The sequence below is a fragment of the Hermetia illucens genome, chromosome 1 (assembly GCF_905115235.1).
Source record: "Hermetia illucens chromosome 1, iHerIll2.2.curated.20191125, whole genome shotgun sequence".
In the NCBI taxonomy this organism is placed as follows: Eukaryota; Metazoa; Arthropoda; class Insecta; order Diptera; family Stratiomyidae; genus Hermetia; species Hermetia illucens.
Genome location: NC_051849.1, coordinates 102,418,879 through 102,441,257, shown reverse-complemented (window position 1 = coordinate 102,441,257; position 22,379 = coordinate 102,418,879). Strand labels below are relative to the sequence as shown.

The 22,379-nt window shown below is 43.2% G+C and overlaps 1 protein-coding gene across 1 annotated transcript in view; it reads right to left on the bottom strand.

The window, feature by feature from the left end:
• Positions 1 to 18,021, bottom strand: part of LOC119657228 (sodium channel protein Nach) — a 47,137-nt gene extending 29,116 nt beyond the window's left edge. Inside the window, exons 1-4 of the mRNA XM_038064080.1 lie at positions 17,909 to 18,021; positions 17,641 to 17,841; positions 6,521 to 6,808; positions 6,370 to 6,466 (exon numbers count right to left, since the gene is read on the bottom strand). Coding sequence (XP_037920008.1) covers positions 6,370 to 6,466; positions 6,521 to 6,808; positions 17,641 to 17,841; positions 17,909 to 18,021 — 699 coding nt within the window. The remainder of the gene's footprint in view (positions 1 to 6,369; positions 6,467 to 6,520; positions 6,809 to 17,640; positions 17,842 to 17,908) is intronic.
• Between the last annotated feature and the right edge of the window lie 4,358 nt (positions 18,022 to 22,379).

The window sequence follows — 22,379 nt, the reverse complement described above, 5'->3', positions numbered from 1 at the left end:
ACGTGAGTGCCACTTCAGCCAGTAGAATCGCTTGGCATGTCAGTGAGGACTATACTCACAGCGACCACCAGGCAATCTGCATAGAGATCAAGGGCGGATCGAGCTCGAAAAAGAGTTTTCGCAGAATGCCACTCAGATCACTCGATGGGTGACGTAAGCATGCGATGCTACTACGCCCAGAAGGCGATTGCTTCCCAGTAGGCAACCCAACTACTGGTTCAACAACGAAATCGCAAGTTTGCGAGCCGCATGCTTTCGGGCAAGGAGGCTTTGTCAGAGGCTCAGGGGAAAACCCGGTGGCGACGGTCGAGAGGAGGCACACAAGCAATTGCGTGGCCGCCTAAAGAAAGCCATTCGGAGGAGCAAAAAGAACTGCTTCAAACAGCTGTGCGACCATGCCGACATAAACCCTTGGGGCTAGGCTTACAGAGTGATGATGAAAAGGGTGCGGAAATCACCCCAGGTGACCTGTCCGCGCCTCCTGAAACAGATTGTTACCACTCTGTTCCCTCACCACGAAAATAGAGCAAGGCAAATTTTTGTCCAGCTAAGTGACGGCATAATACCGCCTGTAACTGTGGAGGAGCTGCGGGAAATATGTGGTAGGTTCGGTGACAACTGGGCCACAGGTTTGGATGGCATCCCCAACCGAGCTTTGAAACTGGCAGTGAAGACTAGGCCCGACCTTTTCGCCAACACCTTCGAGGCGTGCCTAAAAGAAGGAATATTCCCTGCCCACTGGAAAAAGCAAAAGTTGGTGTTGCTTCCGAAGCCTGGCAAGCGACCTGGAAACCCAGCGTCGTATCGTCCTATCTGCCTGTTGGATACAATGGGGAAGATGATGGAGAGAGTCATCTACAACAGACTCCTGCCCATCGTCGAAGCCAACAATGGTTTGTCGGAACGCCAGTTTGGTTTCCGACGCGCCCACTCTACGGTGGACGCAATTGGCATGGTGGTAAACCTGGCAAAAGGTGCACTGATTTCTGACGGCTGCTGTGCCGTGGTGGTGTTGAATGTCAAAAACGCATTCAACTCGGCCAACTGGAATTGAATTAAAGGGTCGTTAGCTGACATAGGTGTCCCCAGATATTTAGCGAATTTGGTGGAAAACTACCTCTCAGAGAGGACTCTCTGGTACGGGACGGATGAGGGCCCCAAAGAGTACATTGTCACAGCCGAGGTACCACAGGGGTCAGTACTTGGTCCCCTGTTGTGGAATATCATGTATAATGGGGTGCTTGCTCTTCCCGTCCCGGAGGGGACTACGATTGTCGGCTTTGCTGATGACCTAGCTGTGGTTGTTGCAGCAAAACACCCAGAAGATGTGGAGGTTTACGCAACGGAAACGGTGAGAGCGGTAAAGTCCTGGCTAGAAAAGGCCGGGCTGACCTTGGCGGACGCGAAAATGGAAGCGGTCTTAATAACGAAACGCAGAAAAAATAACACTGTGAAAGTGGAAGTCGGTGGATATACGGTCGTATCAAAGCCGGCTGTTAAATACCTGGGGGTAATAATTGACACCTGGAGTATGCATGCCAAGAGGCAGCCAGTGCCACCACGGCACTTGCAAAAATGTTGCTAAATATTGGCGGACCGAATCATTGCCGGAGGTTGGTGTTAGCCGGAGTGGTGCGCTCCATCCTGCTCTACTCATCGCCTGTGTGGGCAGAGGCGCTTGCAAACTTTCAGAGATGGGAGCAGGTGAACTCGGTTTACCGGCGGATGGCTTTGAGGGTTTGCAGTGCTTTTAGAACCACATCAGATGAGGCAGTATTGGTGGTGGCAGGAATGAGTGTGTTGCACAATGCAAGACGTATGGAGGGGCATGCACAGCGTAGAAATGCGGCAAGGTCAGAGTCGCTTGATCTCTGGCAACGCAGATGGGACGAGTCTACGAAAGGTCAGTGGACGCACAGGCTCATTCCCAACATTAGGGTGTGACTTGTGCGAAAACATGGGGAGACCAACTTTCACATTACCCAGTTTCTCACGGGACACGGTGGTTGCTACAGGCAGTATCTGCACCGCTTTGGGTTGGATGATTCTCCGCACTGTCCCAGATGCGATGGCATACCGGAGGATCCAGAGCATGTGATGTTTCACTGCCCACGATTTGCGATGGAGAGAAGGAGCTTAAACCAGGTGCTGGGCAGGAGCGGGACCCTGGAGAGCTTGGTTACTGAGATGCTGGAGTCCGAGGAGAAGTGGCTTGCGGTTGGCTCCGCAATCATCCAAATGCAGGTGGAGTTGCTGAAGGAGCAAAGAAGGAGGAAAGCTGCAAATAGGAGAAGGATGAGTGCCTAAGAGCAAACATACCCCGCGAAGTAATACCTCAATGGTGGTCCCGCGGGGCCGGGGGTGGGGCTGGAGAGGCCGGGGGTGGTTTTTAGTGGGTGTGAATCCCACACGCGCCCGCTGTAGTTCCGCCGTTCGGCAGCGGAGCTGCGGCGGACGTGTCTTTCTAAGATTTTCCACCTCCGTGTACGCACAAAAAAAAATATGCTTATATATGTTTCTTGGTGGGGCTATGTAAATAATTTAAATATTATACGGGTGTAACTTTCACCTCCGGTTGTTATGAATTATATATTTTATTACATTGTATTGTGTTCATTTCGCTCATCAAACAAGAAAAAATAAATTGTGAAATATAAGAATATCTTTAAATACTTATATCATTCATTTTATTAGCTTTAAGATAAATAAATTGTATATATTTTTGTACTAGCCCTAAGAATAAATTTAAATTCCAGAACTAGCTTTTTAAGATGTAAATGGATGGAATTAGGTCAGGGAATGAGGAACGTCGATATCGTCAGCGTAGGCCAATAGTTGGGTGGATTTGAAGAGGATGGTGCCTCTTGCATTGATATCTGCATCGCGAATCACTTTCTCCAGGGCTAGGTTGAAGAGGACGCATGATAGGGCATCCCCTTGTGTGAGACCGTTGTTGATGTTGAATGGTCTCGAGAGTGATCCAGCTGTTTTTATCTGGCCTCGCACATTGGTCAGGGTCAGCCTAGTTAGTCTTATTAACTTCGTCGGGATACCGATTCTCTCATGGCCGTGTACAGTTTTACCCTGGATATGCTGTTATTGGCGGCTTTAAAATCGATGAAAACATGATACAACTGATGGCTATATTCCAACAGTTTTTCCATTACTTGCCGCAGAGAGAAAATCGGCGACTTGTGGTTTTTGAAGTAGGTGGATTGCACGGACTGTTTCTTCCATGCTTGTTGGCAGAATTTGTCCGTCGTCTTCGGTTGGCGGGAACTCAAACTCGCCGATTTTTTAGTTGTTGAGCAGTTCATCATAATATTCAACCCATCGCTCCAATATTCAGTCGGAAATCAGATTTCCTTCTTTGTTTCGGTTTCGAGGTGTATAAGGCTTCGTCCTGCTGACTTGTTGGCAAAACTTGCGCGGCTAATGTGGTTGCTGCCTGTACTTTTCGAGTTCACAGATCTGTTGGTTTTCCCATGCTTCCTTTTCCGTCTGTGAAGTCGCTTCTCCGTTCGACGGAGTTCTTGGTAGGTTTCTGCGCGCGCCCGCGTTCTTTGAGAATGTAACATTACTCGGTAAGCAGCACTCCTCCGTTCCGTTGCTAGCTTACATTCAACGTCGAACCAGCCGTTCCAACTTTTCTCGCAGTTGGGATCAAATATGTGTGTGGCCGTGTCAATGTTAACGTCCTTCAGGTGGTTGTGAAGATCATTTGTTGATGCTTCGCCTCCACGACATCTATTAGCTGCTGTTATTGCGCATCGATTTGCCCCTTATAGGTGTAGGGCTGTATTGTGGATGGCTTCAGTATTCACTCTCACCTGATTGTCAGAGGGGATTGTAGGTGGCGTTGTAATTCGAGCCCAGAGCGCTATGCCAACGGGATAGTGGTTCGAGTGTATATTGTCCCCTATATGTTCTGACATTCACCAAGCTGTGGGAGCGAAGGTATCGCCTGAAAACGGGTCTTGCTCCTACTTGACTGTTAAAATCTCCAAGTATGATTTTGATATCATACCTGGGACAGCCGTCGACGGTCCGCTCAACTGCCTTATATTTTCAAAGCCGATAGCAGCAGGTTTCATTTCGCTATAATATATGGGGTGCGCATCTCTTGCAACGCTGTTACATCAGCCTTATATTGGGATAGACTGTGGGCTAACTGCTGAGCAGCATTCGGTCTGTACAGGGAATGCACGTTCCATGAGAAAATGCGCAAATCGTTATTCCGTTGTCGTTGCCGGGTTCGTCGTTGTGAAGTCCATCCTGTCCGATGCTCCTTTTGTGGCTTCGTAACGTCGGTTTTCTGTGTAGGGTTGTCAACCCTACCCAACCCCCAAACTGTAGCGCCAGGTGGTACTATTTGTCCTGCTTTCTTTTAGGCGGAAGACTCGCCTTCATTCTTTTCCGTCTGCAGTTTTTCATTAAGAATGAACTTCCAGCGATCAGCACGCGGTGGTGGAGCCCTTTGATTACCAAAGCCAAGTAATCAAGCCCTTTGATTACGAAAGCAATTCCAGCATTCTGCACTGAGGGGATAACTCATCTTATCCTCAAGGAACAGGAAGACTTTGCGCTTCAAAATGTGGAATAATTACTTGTCTTCTACCATTTACAAGGTTTTCACTTCAGTTCTCTGCGCGAACACCCCAAAACATCTATATTTTGATAAATTGGTAGCTGAGAAGCAATTGTTTTGGAAAAACACACCAGAATTGAAGGGGACAGCCAAAATTACATTCAAATTGAGGGTATGGATTCAGACTATATAAATACTTCGCCATATTGCTAGTAGAGATGATTAAATCTAGATTGCTGGGGGTACCATGCACTTCACTCAAGTGCATTCTCTTTATGAGTTTTTCTTTGAGAAACAATTATAGCAAGCTATCGTCATGGAAGGTAATAAAATGTTTCCTTTGAATTTGAAAAGGAGAAATGTGAAATTTAACTTTAGTCCAGTCTGACAAGTGAAAAGAAAAACCTATTCACCGAGGTTATATAAAGAATTCATTGTTGCCTGGCATTGACATCGAAGCCTTCAGCAAACGGGCGACTAAAGATGTATTATTTTACGATTTTACGGGATTCTTCACTTAACAAGGAATTGTAAACGGTACATTCTTCATCATTCTTCAAACACGAACTTCAGTTGTAGGTTATGCAACTGCGAAGAGGAGATCGTCCTGCATATAACATCTGTGTGCAAGATGTGGAGCAGTATTGAGTGAATCAGTCGTCGTAACTTCATCTGCACGATTCTCCAGCAATACGTTGCGTTGAAGTATAACTTAGTGGCAACCTACCATTCTTATTGTAAGTATACTCCGCAGAGAATTTTGGAACATAATCGGGTCAAACTATTGTGGGATCGCACCCGATTGGGCTCTCCATCTCAAGGTACAACTACTGGCCTATGCTGACGATATCGACATCATGGGAAGAACCACCCGAGACGTACACACTGCCTTCATCCAGATCGAGCAGGCGTCGAATGGCGCGAGATCTTGGGCTGCACATCAATGAAGGCAAGACAAAATATATGGTGGCAACGTCAGCACCGAAGACGAATCAACCAACAACATCAAACCGCACTGGCCAAACAGGAAGAATAAGGATAGGAGAATACAACTTTGAGACCGTTGACAATTTTTCCTATCTAAGGTCGAAAATTACAACCGATAACAGCTACGATGATGAAATCCGCGAACGGTTGTTGTCAGCCAACAGAGCTTATTTCAGCTTACAAAAACTGTTCTGCTCGAAACGTCTCTCCATAGGGTCAAAGCTCTTACTGTACAAAACTATGATCTTGCCAGTCCTCATGTATTCCTCGGAAACTTAGGTTCTTAGCAAGAACAATTGCGAACTCTTGGCCGCGTTCGAGAGAAGAATCCTCCGAAGAATTTTTGGCCATGGGAAGAACCACCCGAGACGTACAAATTGCTTTCATCCAGATCGAACAGGCAACGGGAGATTTCAGACTGCACATCAATGAAGGCAAGACAAAATATATGGTGGCAATGTCAGCACCGAAAACCGACCAACCAACAACATCGCACTGGTCAAATAAGAATAATAAAGATAGGAGAATACAACTTTGAGACCGTTGATAATTTCTCCCATCTTGGGTCGCTATGACGTTGAAATCCACACACGGTTGTTGTCAGCCAACAGAGCCTATATCAGCTTACAAGAACTGTTCTGCTCGAAACGTCTCTCCATAGGTTTGAAGCTCTTACTTACAACCAAATAACCATAGAAAATAATGAAAAGCACATATTTCATATAAAAATGATTGCTTCCTTTAATTGGAAAACTTGCTGAACTCGTCTCCGAAATAATCGAAATGCTACTTACTGTTCCTGTATTCTCATAGATATCTAGTTTAAGGAAGCACTGTTGTTTCCCGTACTGGCACGAGAGTGGGTTTCGAAACTTCGGGGCAGTCATTTTCCTGAAAAAATTCTGCAAAAATAAATAATGAACATTCCACATTTTCGAAAAGTACCTTTGTCTCAATATTTCTGACATTGGCGAATTGAACGCGTAACACATTCCCCTTTCTGTCATTATGGGCTGGACTTCAACGTGGATGTTAGGATCATATGAAGTAATTGTTTGTTCAAAGGTGCGGTCGATAGTTTTAGCAACGTCGAAAAGGTCGATGTCATCGAATCGTTCATCTTGAGCGAATTTAGCTAAATCTCCGTAGTTAGTGGCTGAGGCATTCACTACTGAGTACAGGAACTCCAGAAAGTAGAAGTATTCATCATTCACAATGCCGATGTTCCACCGTCTATGTTTGTGAAAATTATTCATTTTCAAAAAATAATTATTTTTTATTTATTTATGTTTCTACTCATTCAAATATACAATGTTCAGGAGCTACGTTCTTTTTAAATGTATCAAAGGATGAGATCAAAATTCCAAAAGTCAGACGGTTATATTCTTGAAGTATTCTTGGTGCGGCGGGTTCCGGGAAAGGCACTTCGAAAACATTAAAATATTCCCTTTAAAAAGTAAAGAGCAAGTAAACTTCTTTCTAGTGGATTCAATTGCACGACAATTAAAATAGTAACAAGTGGACTATATTAAGGAAGTATACTCAAGAATATTGCGAAGAAATTCTGTACAACGACTGATGAATATCTTTGAACTGGTAAGAGAAGTGAAGAACGAAGGCAGGCATTCTGTAATCGAAGCTTACTGTGGAATACCACGTCAAAATCTTTATAAAGGAAAGTTTGTGATAAAGGCTGACCATCCAAGTAGTGAATGGACATTGGGAAGTATATTTTGAGAGAGAGAAAAACCAACAAAAACCACTTGTTGGCATTGTACATTATTAGTACAATAGGCGAGTGAACAATGGAAACCAATTTTCAATCGTCTGCCTAGAGAAGACAGGGATAACTAAATAAGGCAGGAATATCTACAATGATGAATGAGAACAAGTCGGGAAACCGGAAGCTAGATGCTTCGGGTATGAAATGTTTTGTGTACTTCTTTTATAAAGAGATTTGGGTGTGCATTTTTCCCATTAGCATGTAGCACGTAAAATATGCATATATTATGTGAAAATAGCTACTTTCAAGTGATATTGACATTTATAGTCTTGAATTTACAGAGGAGCGACAGATTTGACCTAGTATAACTTTGTTAGTAATAGTGCGATTTTCACCAAATTTGTCAGGATCGTGCACTATACTATAGCCTACATTGCTGCAATATTGTGTGATTCTAGGGTGAACTTAAGGGGGGTTTTCCTGTCAATTACTAAAAATTATAGTAATATACAATTATTAACTTTATTTAAACAGGTATCGATATGGAGGGTATTTCGGAGCCTAGGCACCATATAGTGGCAGCCCCCTGATTTTTTCCAGATTTTCCGGTTTGGTAGTTCCTGAGAATGGGTTCGTTAAAGAAATGACCACTTTCAACCCCCCGCACTCCCTACCTTTTCAACAAAAGTCAAAATTAAGACCAGCTTCGAAAAGTACTAACCGAGACCTTTAATTTGATACCCCACATGACTATATTTGATGAAAAAAAATTTACACCCCCCTTTCGCATGTATGGGGACCCCCCTTAAATTCATCATAAAAGGATGTAACTCACTATATCCGTGAGCGTTCACAGTTCCCACCTTTCTACCAAATTTGGTGTCAATCGCTATAACCGTTTCCGAGAAAAATGCGTGTGGCGGACAGACAGACAGACAGACAGACAGACGGACAGACAGTAAACCGATTTTAATAAGGCTTTGTGTTTACACAAAACCTTAATAAAAATGGATCAACGATGTAACTCTTAGCGAACCCCGAAGCGCGAAAAAAGGAGATGAAACACAACCTTGAATGAGGCTTAACTTATTCTGGCATTTAGGTAAGACCTTAAAAAGATGGAAAGCCATACGACCCGAGCTTATTGAGGAGCAGAGTATAGCTAACTGCTTCAAAAACTTTGGAAAAGTCAGGGCAAAAAGTTATTACACTCCAATAAGTGAGTTACAGTGCAGCCCCTCCCAACGCCAATCTTGCTCTTTCGCAATGAGGTGCGCAAAACAAGACCAGAGACGATCTTCAACATGCTTCACGGGAACTTTGAATATAAGCAGTGGGCTGATATTTTGCTATTTTGTGTAAGTAAATTCATTAGAGGAACGAAATAAACAAGCCTTAGCTTATTAACGTTGACGATGAACTGAATATTTGTTCGTACTGTTTTGCTTCTGTCTCTTTAATTTTGGTAATTTTGATACTGGTCAGCGCAGTCGAGGTTGAGGAAAGATGCCAGCATCTATTCAACTCACTCACGTATTTCGAACAAGGCAGCATGAATAACGTCACCGATTACAAGATGAAATAATATCGATGACAGGATACAACCTTGGCCAACTTCACTTTGGACCTGAACTTCCTCTGAGATTTACCTCGATGCAACAGACATCAGATTTTCGGTGCTGATGTGCTCCAACTGCGGCGGGTAGTATCACATCTACTAATGGAAATTCTGCGATACATACACGAATCCGGGATATTCCGTTAGACGGGGGAATCGAGTACAATGGACCACTTAGGTCTGAGTGCTCAGAGGCGTTACCTCTACCCCACCTCAAACACACATATACACACACTCCCCAAATGACTCACAAGGTGTTGATGTGGTCAATTCAGTAGCACGCAGAGCAAAATCCAGCCTGCCCTATGCCGATCAGGCTTTCGAGATGTTGATTGGCACGTTCGAGGGTTATTTCAGCTATTATTTACCTTCACGATCATACCCTTCTTCCACTCTCTGGGGAAAGTCTCGGATTACCAAGATTTCGGTACGAGTGGAAGTAGCAAGCAGATAACTCTACGGGGATACCGTCAAGTCTTTACTCCGTTTCAGTGCATTGACAACCGAGATAAATTCTCATCTATTTGGAGAAACAGTTCGTATCCGCATGTAAGGGTGACTAGCTATTTCATCCACAAATGTCCGTCCTTCACCCAATGTAATACGGTTAATAACCGTGGTAAACTGTTTTTTCTCCTCAGCTGCTTGTCATGGTATCGCAATTAACCGTGTCGTCTCGCCAGGTTAATTACATGGCATGCTGGTCCTAAGCCCATGCAAAGGAGGAGGGTTTGATACAACGTACATTGTACTATCCTCAGTAAAGCAAAAATAAAGTGCGGAGATCAGAGAAAGAGATAAATAAGTCATAGTTGGCGTGATACCACTATGCTAAATCCTACCTGATATCTGATACCTTGGTGACAGGCCCCGTGACAGGCCGACCAAAAAAATGCATCCTATGTCATTAAAAACAAAACGATCGGATTGAGCCATAGTCTCGCAAAAATGCTAGAGCGTCCACCTCAGTTGACGCAGCAGCACGGGTTCTGTCGAAGAATGGGCATAGGTTTTTAACTTATTTACGGCGTGTCTGTACTATAAATATTGGCCCCCACTGAAAAGACCGAGGAAAATGCGCATTGATATCTGCGCTCTACACTCTTCAGTTATTTACCGCGTATGTATCACAGGCAGGTTGATCTGATGCCGAGAAAGATGTCTTCTGGCAACTCCACGATGTGAACACCTGCAACGTGTCTGCTGATCATTATATCACCACTTCAGGCAACCATAATGGCGATATGGGTGAAAAGGCAGGCGATAACAGGTGCCATGGGGGAAAGAGTTTGGAGCGCGCAATGAGTGTGGCGAGGGTATAGTCGATTTTGCGGCCACTCGGGATGGCGAGAGAAATCTGTATCGACTTGCCATAAGCCGACACGAACGCACACAGGATATCGAATACTTCTGCTGCGTTAATGACAAGAACGGTGCATTGCTTACCAACCGTCGAGCTGCGACGGATAGATGGCGAGAATACTTCGCGCAGATTTGAACTAAAGAATTTGTTCATTCTCTAAATCCACAAGCATTGCCGATATTTGTCCTCCACCACCTTCCACCTGTCACCGCTACTGAAGTCGAGGAAGCAATAAAACGATTGAAAGTGAAGAAAGCAACAGGATCTGATGACATCGTATCCGAGCTCTGGAATGCTCAGAGCTGGGACCCAACACTGTGGTGGCTCAGTAAATTCTTCAATTAGGTTAGACAACCATCTGACTGGTGATAAAGTACGATAGTTCCAATATGGAAAACGAAACCTAGTCTAGCGGAATGTTCGAACTGTGGTCCGATCCGGCTACTATCCCATACCATGAAGATTTTTGAACACATTCTTGACAATCGTATTCACGTTCACGTTCGTTAAAATAACCGTGAATCAAACCGGATTTGCCAAGAACTGCGGGATTACTGACGCAATGCCCGTTGTGCGGTTATTCATGGAGCAATATCGTGAGAACCATTGCCCTCTTTACATTGCATTTCTGGGTCTGGAGAAAGCATTTGACCGTGTGCCACACGAACTCATCTGGTATGCTCTACGACAACACTTATTTTCAGATGAACTCGTTCGCTGGGTTCAACTGCTCCACCACGATCCGAAAAGTAAAGTTCCAAGTGTGGCGAGTCTACCAAAATCGCTTCGTGACTCTGTTGGTGTTCTTCAAGGAAGCATCCTCCCATTACTCCTCTTTGTTCCTGTTATAGACATTGTCGAACGGGAAATGCAATGTCTAGCGCCCTATACAGTGTTTTATCCAACGTCTAATAGTAAAAATGATCGCGAGCAACTAGATTGAATCTGAATAAAACTGAATTTTCGATGATCGATCCCTATGAAACAGTCGCAATCGCTGTCAATGGAAGTGGCCTGCCCAGAACTGACCGATCTCGGGACAACGCTACTGGTCAATGGAGAACTGCGTTCTGAAATTGCTTCAGGCATTAGCGTAGCCTGAATGAAGTGGCGTTCCGCGACTGGTGTTCTTTGTGATCGCCGTATCAACGAACGTTTCAAATCCAAAACTTACGTCCTGTCGCTCTCTATGGTTCTGAGTGTTGGCCGATTATAAAAGACAAGGAACGGTAGAGAAGGTCGCACCGATCGTGGAAAAATTACGTGAGAGGCGTTTTCGATGGTATGGTCACGTAATCAGCGCTAACGAGAATTAACTGGCGAAGATTGGTCTGAAGATCGAAGACGATGGTAAAAGAACAAAAGGGTGCCCGAAACAATGGTGGCTTGATACGCTAAATGGGGATCTGCGATTGCATCCAGATCAGGCCTTTGAAGAAACGAAATGGCAAAACCCATCACGACGAACGGGACAAAGGCTAAAGAAAAAGGAGAAGTAGAAAATAATCTGCTCCACCACATCGGAGACTTCTGTTCTCTACAACTGTGTGTTCTTTATTCTGGACCCGAGTCTTGTAGTCAGAATCTTGCCAGAAACCGGCTCCGAGGTCAAGAGAGCGTGCTTTGCGGTAAGTGTTAGAAACAATCCGACACCAGATTCGCGTTGACAACCAACTTTCTAGAGTACGAAAGCACATTGAGTAAAGAGAGACAGAGGAGTACTCTCCTCAGTCTCACCATCTTCTTTTGCTTGGGTCTAGAATGAACAATTGATATCGTTGGAATTCGTGGTCTCGTTGATGAAAGCGAGTATTCTGGGGACCGTCGATATCGTGTACGATGTCGAAAAGTGTCCGCATGTCCAGAAACCAATCGGTGTAAGGTGGGTTCTTATCCGAGGGGTTGTTGACCTTGTAATGCTCTCTGTTACGTTGCTTTTCCTTTGTAATCAAGGCGTCCACAAGAATCTAATCCGTTCGCCGATCGTGAAATATTCCCATGCTCCCACTGGTGCAAAACACTCTCGACTTGATGTGCGTACTAGAATGCAGACTGATAACTTGAATTTGGTGGTATTTATTTTTAGTGTGATTCGGCTTGCTTCGTTTGTCAGAGCTATTTGGCCAAAGGTTTATAACTCGGTGAGAATATAATCCTATTTTTTTCTTAATGAATATGAATGTATTGCATATGCAGATTCAGAAACATATAGAAACCTGTGGTGTTAATATACACAGTCATATTAAGGTCGCTTTCAGCCCAAAAGAGGCTTCTGGAGTTTAAATATGCACGAGAGAAGTTCCAATGGGCAATAGGGAAATACAAGAAGAATCGTTTCGAACGTTTCTGCGAAGAAACAGATTTTGATCTATGGGAAGTAGTAGTAGTAGTAGTATGCACTACTTCCCCTAAATTTTTGCATGAAATTTCCTAGACATGGTTTCCCCAATACCAGCAATTTGAGTCTTCAAGTATGAACGATTTCCGTGGATTTTATATGTAAGAATATTTGAGGATATGATGGGTATTTTTATAGATAGCACGTAATGCAATGCAATGAGTATGTCCGACTATTCAATACATTGTCGTATTGACACTTTATCCGTTAGAATGTTTTAATTTCACCTGTGAGAGGCGTCCTTAACCTATCGTAACTTTGTTGATAATAGTAGGGTTTCCACCAAAAAGCAGTTATTGATATGGGGCGTATTTCGACTCTTAGATTTTATGTAGTGCCGAAACAATGATTTCAGATTTTTTGGTTGGTTTGTTTCAGATAATGGACCCTAAAATAAATGACCGTTTTCCAACCTTTGAAGTCCGCCCATTTATAATCGATGTCAAAGCTAACACTTGCTTGAGAAAACATTGGTCCAGACTGTTACTTTGATAGTGTAGGGATGACAAATTTACCAAGAAAAACTACCTGTTAAGAAGCTAAGGAAGGGCCTTCGGATTTGATGGCGCGGGCAGTTATGGATTTCGCAAAGAAAAAGGACAAATGATTTATGCATTTTCTCATGGCAAAAACTGTTAAGCAGCTAGTCGACATCTTTGCATATTATAACTGCCATTCATAAATGGTGTAGCTTCCTAGTTAGTCAACAGAAAAAAGCTGCTATTGTCGGTTTGAAAATATGGGCAAACGGAATAGAAGGATACGTTCTGTGATGCGGTGGAGATTTCAACAATCAAGTAGGGATGGAGTCGACATGCAGCGACATATAATCTGCTAAAGCTTACATAGATGTACCATTTGCAATCGACTGTGGTTTATCCATTTAGCCGTGTCAAATGAAATGTGAGGAAATAAACAATGGACGTCTCTAGGCGGGATCATCATCATCATCAACGGCGCAACATCCGGTATCCGGTCTAGGCCCGCCCTAATAACGAATTCCAGACATCCGGGTTTTGCGCCGAGGTCCACCAATTCGATATCCCTAAAAGCTGTCAGGCGTCCTGACCTACACCATGCTCCATCTTAGGCAGGGTTTGCCTTCTTTTGCTACCATAGAGATTGCCCTTATAGACTTTTCGGGCTGGATCATCCACATCCATACGGATTAAGAGACCCGCCCACCGTAACCTATTGAGCCGGATTTTATCCATAACCGGACGGTCATGATATCGCTCATAGATTCTTCGGAAGATTCTGCTCTCGAACGCGGCCAAGAGTTCGCAATTTTTCTTGCTAACAACTCAAGTTTCCGAGACATACATGAAAACTGGCAAGATCATTATCTTGTACAGTAAGAGCTTTCACCCTATGGGGAGACGTTTCGAGCGGAACAGTTTTTGTAAGCTGAAATAGGCTCTGTTGGCTGCCAACAACCGTGCGTGTATTTCATCATCGTAGCTGTTATTGGTTGTGATTTTCGACCCTAGGTTGGAGAAATTATCAACGGTCTGAAAGTTGTATTCGTTTTCGGTGCTAACATTGCCACCATATATTTTGTCTTGCCTTCATTGATGTGCAGCCCAAGATCTCGCGCTAATTGCTGCCTGCTCGATCTGGATGAAGGCAGTTTTACGTCTCGGGTGGTTCTTCCCATGATGTCGATATCGTCAGCATAGGCCAGTAGTTCGGGGGACTTAAAGAGGATTGTACCTCTTGCATTTACCTCAGCATCACGGATCACTTTTCAAGGGCCAGGTTAAAGAGGACGCATGATAGGGCATCCCCTTGTCGTAGACCGCTGTCGATATCGAATGGTCTTGAGAGGGATCCTGCTGCTTTTATCTGGCCTCGCACATTGGTCAGGGTCAGCCTAGTTAGTCTTATCTATTTCTCCAGGATACCGAATTATCTCATGGCCGTGTATAGTTTTACCCTGACTATGCTATCATGGGCGGCTTTAAAGTCGATGAATAGATGGTGCAACTGTTGTCCATATTCCAACAGTTTTTCCATCGCTTGCCGCACAGAGAAAATCTGATTTGTCTGGAGTGAAGCCTCTTTCGTATGGGCCAATGATGTTCTGGGCGTATGGGGCTATCCGGCCTAGCAAGATAGTGGAGAATATCTTATAGATGGTACTCAGCAACGTGATACCTCTATAATTGCTGCACTGTGTGATATCTCCTTTTTTATGTATGAGACAGATAATGCCTCGTTGCCAATCGTCAGGCATTGATTCGCTGTCCCATACCTTGAGCACAATTGATGAACCACTTGGTGTAATTGGTCGCCTCCATATTTAACCAATTCGGCTGTAATTCCATCGGCTCCTGGCGACTTGTGATTTTTTAGCCGATGAGTTGCATGGACTGTTTCTCCTAAACTTGGTGGTGGCAGTATTTGTCCGTCGTCTTCATTTGGTGGGACCTCCAACTCGCCGATGTTCTGGTTGTTCACTATCTCATCAAAGTACTCAATCCATCGCTCCAATATGCCCATTCTGTCGGAAATCAGATTTCCCTCTTTTTCTCGGTAGGATGAGCATCGAGGTGTATAAGGCTTCATCCTGCTGACTTGTTGGTAAAACTTCCGCCTTCTATGCCTGGTGCGGTTGCTCCCTGTACTTTTCTAGTTCACAGACTTGTTGGTTCTCCCAGGCTTCTTTTTTCCGTCTGGGAAGTCGCTTCTCCGCTCGACAGAGTTCGTGATAATCTCTGCGCGTGCCCGCGTTCTTTGAGAATGCAACATTGCTCTGTATGCAGCATTCTTCCGTTCTGTTGTTAGCTTACATTCATCGTCAAACCAGCCGTTCCGACTTTTTTTGCGGCTCTGGTCAAGTATCTTTGTGGACGTATCAATGATAATGTTCTTCAGGTGGTTGTGAAGATCATTTGTTGATGCTTCATCTCCAGGATCCCTATTGACTGCGATTATTGCGGCATCCATTTCTTTCTTATAGGTTTCGCGGAGGGCTGTGTTGTGGATGGCTTAAGTATTCATTCTCACCTGATCGTCAGAGTGAATTGTAGGTGGTATCGTAATTCGAGCTCGGAGCACCATGTCAACGAGATAGTGGTCGGAGTCTATATTGGTCCCCCCTATATGTTCTGAGATATAATGTAAGCTAGTAACGGTATGAAGGAATACTATATAAAGGAATACTATATAAAGAGCAATGCAACAAAGAGATTCATAGGCTGAAAAACATGACCTGGAAATACCAAGGTCTATGAACCAAGTCAGCAAGTCTGCAAGATGAGGCCATATATATGACGATACTGGCCTATGGATGAACTTCATCGGTTTAGGAATCATAAGCCTCTAGGAGCAGGTGCAATTACAGTTAAATCAGTTATATCATCTAAATCAACCAATAGTTCGGGAGAGCGAATCAATGCCCGATGGTGGGAAATAAGGGATTTTCTGTTCCATACATGAGAAAGTTAATATTACTGACTGCAGGATATAGAGATATCACGTTACTGAGTGCCATCTAGGATATCCTCCGCTACGCTACTCCTAAGATATCAATACCAAGGAGGCTTCAGCAACAAATAAGATTTTCTCTATACGGCAGTTGATAAAAGAATTGTTGAAATTAGTTCAGCAGTTGCACCATCTTTTTATCGACTTCAAGGTCGTTTAAGATAGAATAGAGTAAAATTCATTCACTGCAAATGAAGGGAGAAGTTAGACTGAGAAGGCTGACCTTGGCCATGTGCGGGATTCCTTTCGAGACCTTTCACTGTCAACTGCGGTTTAAGCCATGGGGATGCTTTATTATGACATCTTTCTAACCTGGTCTTGGGATAAATGATTCGTGGCGCTGAGGCACTATCTTCTTTAAATTCTTCCAACTACTGGTCTACGCTGACGATATGGAAAGTAAACAGAGCAACCTGTGGTATACAGGCTGTATAGAGGCATTTTCATCACCAAAAATAAAATAACAACAGCATACAATAGAACTGGTCGATTGAAAAGAATGAAGATAGGAGGTTACAACTTTGAAACGGTTGAAAAGCTCTCCTATTTAAGGTTGAAAATCACCACTGATAACAGCTATGATGATGTAAATCTATGCGCTTTTATTAGCAGCTAACAGAATCTATTTTAGCTAAATAGATTGTTCCTCTCGAAAAGTCTGCTCATACGGTCAAAGCTCCTATTGTATAGTCAATGATCTAGCCAGTCCTCAAGTATTCTTCCTCCTCAAGATATCAGAGACCATATTTATGAAAGAAGAAATGAAATTCATCCGAAATGCTGCTGACTTCTGAAACGTCAGTAGGCAGATGGCAGAAATGTTGAGACAACCCCGAAAAAGTCGGCAGACCGTAATATTCCATGATGCGAGTTCATGGTGGATAGATGAAGGAGTGTCGTTAATGGGGACATACTGAAAATAGAGGAGAATTGATTCCCGGTAAATGCCACGAAAGGGGCTATACAAGCTAAGCTGCCAAATATAAAGTGCAATTTTATTGGACGGGAGGTCTACATACGTTCTCAAAACAAGGGCAGTAGAAAAATAGCGGACGCAATATAATATGTTAGAAGCTCTGGGCTGCACTAGAACTAGTATAATTGCCAAGTATTTAGTAATTTAGGGTAACATTAATCAAGAAAGTAAAAACCAAAATAAATACATAAACAAAAGTTCTCCTTTCCTCCACAATGACTGTCGCAGCCCCAGTTTTAATTTATTGTTTGCGTCCAAAGTATTTCAAGCTGGCGACACGTATATATGCAAGGGAGGCACGTTTATCTCAGAATCTTAGAAGAAAGCTCAACAAAAGTTCTTTTATATAATGGCCATTTTGCAGCAATTATCTTGTTAAAATAGATGTGAGTATTATCCACTCCGTATCTATGCATTCGTCCATTCTACCAACTAACTCTGACTACAATGCTATCAAATGTTCCACTTGAGAAGGCTAAAATAAAGTCTAGTACGTACTCTTGGATGAACTTATCCGCTTTGTAGGAATCTAGATGGTCGTGGTAGCACAATGTTGCAGCCGGAAGAGTTCCATTCCAGGATCTGTAGTCACGTTCCAAAGATATAACAGTTGGTCTTGCTTTGTAGCGCTTGAACTGATTCAAACTCGTGAAAATAGTTCCTGCGATAGCTGCGATTACTAGTCCGGACCAGACAAATCTGCAATGGCACAAACAGGATATTTTAGGGAACTATGCAGCCAAAACTACTCCGGGTGTAAATTTACTTTTCCAGAATGTGCACTCTTGCGTTGACTAGATGTTTTAAGCCATGGATTCCCGTAGCGTTCACCAAATTGTGGAGGTATCGCCGGAACGTTCTGCTTACTTTCCGAGTCATCTTACAAATGTGATTTTATGTCCTTCAACTGAGCAGGATTTGAATTTTTCGTAGGGAAAGTAGACCAGAAAGTAGACGAATGTTTGCAGATTGTACAAGATATGAATATTAACTGGCGTTTGAGTCTTAGCATTTCTCCCTGCGCAGACATGCCATTGTAAAGGTTTACTTTCAGGATATTTCTTACTCTATTCGGAGAAGAAATCATTATCAAACGACTGGCATTAGTATAAAGTTCACCACCATTTTCTTGATGACGTTAAGTTGGTTATTAGCACTTAAAGACAAATGAGCAAAAGTTTATTTCTTTAGTTACATATGTATTAGTTTATTATTCTACAGTACATATACCGACAACAAATTAGAATAACTAGCAAATTTGATAGCCATTTTTTTTAGCGATTCAGAACCATTAATTGATTTAATTTGTATCTATTCATTTACTTGAAGTAAAAGATTTGATTCTTTTAGGTAGATTTTTTAATGGCTGAAAATGCTGCTACTTAACAGTAGTTTGACAGAACTTCGCGATACACATTTCTTGGGAGACATTTTAAAATTTTTCTGTATGAAACTTGTATGTTTCGTTGTTGAGCGTTCATCTCGAATTCATATTTGTGGAGCAGCAGAATTGCTTGCTGACGAACCGTGTGGTGCATTGGTCCGAACGAATGAACAAGAATCCTTAAAGCGGTTTTTTATCGTCAAGCGTAATGTTCAGGCCTATTTTTGAGAATTAATTGCAAAACAACCACTGAAGATAATCTAATGGACTTATTTAATTTGAACATGTTTTGGCTTTTCAAAAATATTTTGAAAAATATCCATCGGTTTTCTTATGCCCTTTAAACGTCCGTACCATAGTTCTTGTTACTTATTAATAAGTGCTCCATTGGCTACATTCTCCCGTCCGGAATTTTTATTGTTTTGAAATTTGGCAAAAATATGCATCATCACCTTTTGAAGCTATAAAAATGGGACAAATTAAAATTTTCGAAAACTGACTCGGAAGTTAAAGAAAATGTTCACTGAATAACTAAAAAAAATTGATTGATTTCGATAAATATTTCTGGTGGAAGTGGTGCTCCAATGTTAAAAAAAGTTAGCTTTCGGGAAAAAGCGTTTATCTTTAAACGCTTTTATGGAATAAAACACGATTGCAAAAACTTACGATTCAATCTACAATGCCACGACGGTAGAGTCCATCCTCCCCGTTACGAAAATGTCCCAGGGTGGCCGCATTTTCCTCTCTCTGTGAAAACGAGCCCTTTTTGCAGCGTTACTGACCCTACGCTCTTAGCGGTCAATGCGTTTCTTGCCTCCCAAAATAATCTCCAAGGTGTCCTTCCTTGAAGATGAGTGCTAAATGGGTAATAAATTCAAACAACCGTTTGCCGGAGTGCAAATATTTTGCAGTCAAAATCTAAATACAGCACAAGCATATTTTTAATAATGAAGAGAACGATTCTCGTATGTCATGTTTCGTCAACTGTACAAAATGGGATTCTGTCATGGAAAAACTTTGTGAAAGTTAACATTGAACTAGGGCCTGACGCCACTTGATGAGCGGATTGCTTGCACGCCAATAACCGCTCGAAAATTGTGCAGGTGTTAGCTTACATCAAAATACAAATGATAACGGACTGCGGATTATTCAATTAGCAGTGTCACCCGAAGAGGTTCTTGGAAGTACTTGGTTTGCGCGGAAAGCGGTCCACAAACAAACGTGGGCCTCTCCAGATGGCACCACTTTCAACCAAATTGACCACGTGCTGGTCGAACGCCGCCACCTTTCAGCCTTTATGAGTGTCAGAACATACATATAGGGGGGCCATTATAGACTCGGTTCACTATCCCGTTGGCATGGTGCTCCGAGCACGATTAACAACACCACCCGCTATCCCCTCTGACAATCAGGTGAGAGCTAACAATGAAGCCATCCACAACACAGCCCTCCGCAATATCTATAAGGGGAAAATGGATCCCGCAATAACCGCAGTCAACAGAGATCCTGAAGATGAAGCAACGACAAATGATCTTCATAATCACCTGAAGAACGTTATCATAAATACGGCCAAAAACGTACTTGACCCCAGCCGCAAGAAAAGTCGAAACGGCTGGTTCGATGATAAATGTAAGCTAATAACCGGCCGGAAGAATGCTGCATACCGAGTAATGTTGCATTCTCAAAGAACGCGGGGACGCGGAGAGACTTATCACAAACTCCGGCGAGCGGAGATGCGACTTCACAGGAGGAAAAAGCAAGCCTGGGAGAACCAACAAGTCTGTGATCTCGAAAAGTAAAGGGAGCAAAAGCACCAGGTGCAGAGGTCTTACCAACAAGTCAGCAGGATGAAGCCTTATACACCTCGATGCTCATCCTACCGAGATAAAGAGGGAAATCTGATTTCCGACAGAATGGACATATTGGAGCGATGGGTTGAGTACTTTGATGAACTACTGAACAACCAGAACAGGTCCCGTCAACTGAAGATGATGGACAAATACTGGCATCACCAAGTATAGAAGAAACAGTCCATGCAATTTATCTGCTTAAAAATCATAAGTCGCCAAGATCCGATGGAATTACAGCCGAATTCGTTAAATATGGAGGCGACCAATTCCACCAAATGGTTCATCAACTTACGTTCAAGGTGCGGAACAGCGAATCAATCCTAGACGACTGCCAAAGAGGCATTATCTGAGTCACACATAAAAAAGGAGATATCACGCAGTGCAGGAATTGTAGAGGTATCACCTTGATGAGTACCATCTATAAGATATTCTCCGCTATCTTGCTAGGCCGGATAGTCCCATACGCCCAGAACATCATTGGCCCATACCAAACAGGCTTCACTCCAGGCAAATCAGTAACAATCAGATTTTCTCTTTGCCGTGGCACCATCTTCTAATCGACTTTAAAGCCCTCTATGATAGCTTAGTCAAGGGAAAATTGTACACGGCCTTAAGAGAATTCGGTATCCCGACGAAATCGAGACTGACTAGGCTGACCCTCGCCAATGTTCGAGGCCAGATCAAAGCAGCAAGTGATCCGTGATTCTGAGGTAAATGCAAGAAGAACGATCCTCTTTAAGTCCACCCAACTACTGGCCTATGCTGACGATATCGACATCATGGGAAGAACGACCCGAGACATGCAAACTGCCTTCATCCAGACCGAGCAGGCGACGCGAGATCTTGGGCTGGATATCCATGAAGGCAAAACAAAATATATGGTGGCATCGTCAGCACCGGAAACCAACCAACCAACAACATCAAACCGCACTGGTCAAACGGGAAGAATAAAGATAGGAGACTACAACTTTGAGACCGTTGATAATTTCTCCCATCTAGTGTCGAAAGTCACAAGCGATAACAGGTACGACGATGAAATCCGCGCACGGTTGTTGTCAGCCAACAGAGCCTATTTGGGCTTACAAAAATTGTTCCGCTAGAAACGCCTCACGAAAGGGTCAAAGCTCTTACTGTACAAGATAATGATCATGCCAGTCCTCATGCATTCCTCGGAGACTTGGGTTCTTTCGAAGAAAAAGTGCGAACTCTTGGCCGCGTTCGAGAGAAGAATCCTCCGGAGAATTTTTGGCCCCCTACATGAGAATGGACGATTAGTAGTCTATCTATGAGTGATACCATGATCGTCAGGTTGTGAGTAAAATCCCGGAAAGTCAATACGGGCAATATCTATGGTAGAAAAAGAAGACCCTACCTGAGATGAAGCGATTGCGTAGTCCAGGATGCCAGGCAGCTTTTAGGAATATCAAATTGGTGGACCTCCGCACAAAATCGGGATGTCTGGAGTTCCTTATTAAGGCAGGCCTAGACCGGATACCGATTGTTGCGTCGTTAATGATGATGATTTGTGTTTTTGTTGAAGTGTGTGATTGTTAACAGGTAAGTAATAAATTGGCGATAAATACCGGTATTGAATATTATTAAATGCAAGGAATATTTTGTTATTTATTTAAAGCCTTCTATCAAAAAAACACTGAGTCGTTTTCGGAAATTAACAAGTAAGATATTGTAGTAAGCAAGCAAACTTCGTCTCGGTTTGCCAGCTACTGACAATAACTGTAACTTTGGCGCGAGGAAGATCCACTACGTTTTTGAAGAGCCAGAAGAATCGACAGAGTGTAGTCGCATTGATGATGAAAACGGTGAAAATGAATTAGAAGAACTAATTGTAAAAAGATGAAGGGACCTCAGCAAAGACCGGTAGCCAGAGGATCTGGGTTCAAGGAAAAAGAAAGTTTGATATTGTTAAAAGTGGGCGCAAGTGTTCAACGGAACTTCCAGGTCGGATGTCAGGAATAGTGATTCATCTTCACAGGAGAAGGGGT